Source organism: Martes martes (genome assembly GCF_963455335.1).
Source record: "Martes martes genome assembly, chromosome: 10".
NCBI lineage: Eukaryota > Metazoa > Chordata > Mammalia > Carnivora > Mustelidae > Martes > Martes martes.
In genome coordinates, this window is record NC_137898.1 from 96359128 (window position 1) to 96363096 (window position 3969).

The 3969-nt window shown below is 38.9% G+C and overlaps 1 protein-coding gene across 1 annotated transcript; it reads left to right on the forward strand.

Annotated features, from left to right (window-relative positions):
- Positions 1–1958: 1958 nt before the first annotated feature.
- Positions 1959–2888, forward strand: LOC308350365 (olfactory receptor 8B12-like; the record flags this gene model as incomplete). Its single annotated transcript, XM_080815547.1, has 1 exon — positions 1959–2888. One exon carries the CDS (start codon positions 1959–1961, stop codon positions 2886–2888), a length of 930 nt encoding a protein of 309 aa, XP_080671673.1.
- Positions 2889–3969: the final 1081 nt, after the last annotated feature.

The following is a 3969-nucleotide window of genomic DNA, read 5'->3' on the forward strand; positions in this document are numbered from 1 at the left end:
AAATAACGGAAGAGGAAGAATAAATTTGGATATGTCCCTACATTGAAATCTGATCCATTAAGATTCAATCTAAGAGCACTAGAAGCTAGAAAGTAGAGAGTAGTGCTCCAAGAAAAGTGGGTTGAACGTAGGGACAGTCAAAAGGAGTTCTGATCAGTTAGTAATTTAGAAAAAGTCTGTTCTTGGCAGAGATTGGGAGCATTTACCTGATAGATATTGTTACCATTCAACTTACATTCCATGGGAAGAGAGGGTTAGGGGATCAGAGAAGTCTATTCTTTTTTGAGATAGATACAGTGCAATTATTCCTAGAATGAACTGGAATATGATTAGATTATTGAATGTCCTACCCTAATTTATGATAGCACTTTGTGTTAATCTTTCCTTAATCTAATCACTTCTTTTCATTAAAGTCACTGCGTATTTGTTTGTTACTTTACGGGAGTCTGCCGGATCCAAGAAGGCAAGGTCCCTAGCTTCATGGATTTTCAGTAACTCTCATCAGGAGGAAGCTTAGTCTAGTGGTTACAGATCATTTGGGGCCTGGAGTTACAAATCCAGGGGCCTGGAGTCAGATACTTCTAGGCATGTGGGCTCTGAAACAAATTGTCTGTGAGCAACTTATGTTTAAAGTGAGTATCATTATTGTGAAGAATTAATAAGGATTTATTTATATAGTGTTTTGGATCTTGGCAGCCAGAAGTCAGTAGAAGGGTTCTGTGTCAGATACATTAGTACGTATTCAAGAAATAGTAATGTTGAAAATTTTTTTTTCACAAAGATTTTTCTTTTAATAGTACTGGATAAGTGTTAGTTAAAGTAATTGTCTTTACAAACCAAATCAAGCAATATCAAGGGTATAAACAAACATTTCTTATTCCTTTGGGAAAGTAATCTCTGATGAAATTCCTTTCAGGGAGTCTCTGTCTTAATTATCAGGCCACCAAGACCTGTAACCCTATAAAACTCCTTATTCTCCTATTGCCCTCTGGTCAAGAAAAGGCACTGTCTCTTTCCTTATAGCTAGAGGGGCTTTTGGGCAAATTAACAATTGGAAATCATGTTCTTCAGTGCAGAAAGGCCTACAAGATAACTTAGAGTTTCTGATCCTCTGCACCAGATTGAGAGAAGAGAGTTCTTAGCTCAACCTAGTGTTTTCTATTTATTATGGTCATTTTTGGGTTCCATGAAAATTGTGGTCAAGAAACAGTAGAGAATAACTTTATAGCTCTGAACTAAAGGAAGGTGAGTATGTTCCTAACCCTGGTGAGTCAGGTAACATAGTGGTTATGAGTGAAGATGTGAGAGACTGCCAAAGTTCGTGTTCTGCCTGCACCTCAGTATTTTGGGGACTTGTGCTAGTTACCTAACTCCTTTGTCTCATCAGCAAAGTGGGGATAATAATATTGTCACATAGCTCTTAGTGCACAGCCTCTCATAGGAACACCTTAAATAAGTGTTAGCTTTAAAAAATGATCATTAAACCCCTTGCTCTAGGAGAGATTAGGAAAATGTGGCCTCACCTTCTTGATTGACAGCAGTGACCCAGTGCTGGGGGTTCTGAGAAGAAACAGTGTCTTCTGATAGGAATCTCTTCAGGAAAGAGGCTCAGGTGTCAGCAATGGAAGCACAGGCAGGAGAGAGAAGGACAGAAAATGGACTGACTTAAATACCTAAAAGACATCTATACATGGATATGAATAAATTACTGTTTTCTCTTTGGAGAAAACAAATAGTTAGCCTCTAACTGTTCCCTCTGTAAGTTAAAGTCACTTGGGCTGTAAGATAGATTCATAGCAAATAGTAAAAGCCTTCCTACCATACTAACGTTCAAATCTCTCTGTGGATTCCATTCTCCAGAATGGGGGATGGGTACTGAGAGTGGTGGTGTTTCTTTCTCACTGGTTCTCTTTTCTTTTCCCCAGACTGCCCTTCTTCCACCTACCCCCAAGAGGAGAATGGCAGCTAAAAACTCTTCTGTGACAGAGTTTATCCTCACAGGCTTAACAGACCAGCCGGGACTCCGGATCCCTCTCTTCTCCCTGTTTCTAGGTATCTTCATGGTCACTCTGCTGGGGAACCTGGGCCTGATAACCCTGATTGGGTTGAATTCGCGCCTACACACCCCCATGTACTTTTTTCTCTTCAACCTCTCCTTCGTCGATTTCTGTTACTCCACTACCATCACCCCCAGAATGCTGAAGAGTTTCATCTCAAAGAGTATCATCTTGCATGCAGAGTGTATGACTCAACTCTTTTTCTTCTGCTTCTTCGTCATTTCTGAGTCGTTCCTCCTGTCAGCAATGGCATATGACCGCTATGTCGCCATTTGTAAACCACTGGTGTACACTGTCACCATGTCTCCTCAGGTCTGTTTATTTCTTTTGTTGGGTGTCTATGTGATGGGGTTTTCAGGGGCCATGGTCCACATGGGAAGCATAGCAAGTCTGACTTTCTGTCATGACAATCTTGTCAATCATTTCATGTGTGACATCTTTCCTCTCCTTGAGCTCTCCTGCAACAGCACTTACGTGCACGAGCTGGTGGTCTTTGTATGTGCGGCCACTGACATTGGAATGCCCATTGTCACCATCTTCATCTCTTATGGTCTGATTCTTTCCAGCATTCTCCACATTCACTCCACTGAGGGCAGGTCCAAAGCCTTCAGCACATGCAGCTCTCACATAATTGTGGTATCTCTCTTCTTTGGTTCTGGGGCTTTTGTGTATCTCAAACCACCTTCCACTTTGCCCCTTAACCAAGAGAAAGTGTCCTCTCTGTTCTATACCATTGTGGTGCCCATGTTAAACCCACTGATATACAGTTTGAGGAACAAGGATGTCAAAGTTACCTTGAGGAAAACCTTGGAAAGAAAAATATTTTTTTGAGAAAGTAGTATTTGGAGGAGGAGATACAATGCTTTATTAGTGTGTGTGTGTGTGTGTGTGTGTGTGTGTGTGTGTGTGTGTTTTCAATGAGGGATCCAAGTTCCAGTTTTTTTCCTCTTCTGTACAGAAAGAAAATTTTAAGTCTTTATGTTCAGATAAATGTTTAATGCATATCTATTTTTTTTACATATCTATTTTCATTGTCCCTTGACCCACCTCAGCTATTCCAAGATTGTCTTATGCATTTTTTCTATAATCACAAATCATTTAATCTTATATGGGGCTTATAAACCATTTGATCTAACCTCTTCATTGAATAAGCACTGGAAATTTAGAAATATTATGTAGGTTCTCCAGGGCCTTACACCCAACTTGTTCCACAAGGGGGACTAGAATCCAGACCCTTGAGAATTTTAATCTACATTGTTTTCCTTTCTGACAATTTTCTTCCTTTTTTTGCTGCCCTTGCAGATTTCTTTTAACAATCTGGTTCTATTTATAGTAATTTAATGTAACTTCTCCATAAATAACTTTTTAAAAACAACTTTTTAATATTAAATTTTTTCTTTTTTAAAGTCTTTAATTCCAGTTAGTTAACATACAGTGTTATATTAGTTTCAGGTGTACAATATAGTGATTCAACAGTTTCACATATCACCCTGTGTTCATCACTGTAAGTGCACTCCTTATTTCCCATCACCTATTTCACCCATCCCCCCCACACTTCCTTCTGGTAACCATCAGTTTATTCTCTACAGTTAAGAGTCTGTTTCTTGCTTTGTCTCTTTCTCTCACTCTCTAATTTTTTCCCTTTGCTTGTTCATTTTGTATCTTAAATTCCACATATGAATGATATCATACAGTATTTGTCTTTCTCTGAGTGACTTATCTTGCTTAGCATAATATTTTCTAACTCCATCCATGTTGTTGCAAATGGCAAGATTTCATTCTTTTTTATGGTTGAATAGTATTCCATTGTACATATATACCACATCTTCTTTATCCATTCATTAATCAATGGACACTTGGGCTGCTTCCATATCTTGGTTATTGTAAACAATGCTGTTATAAACACACAGGG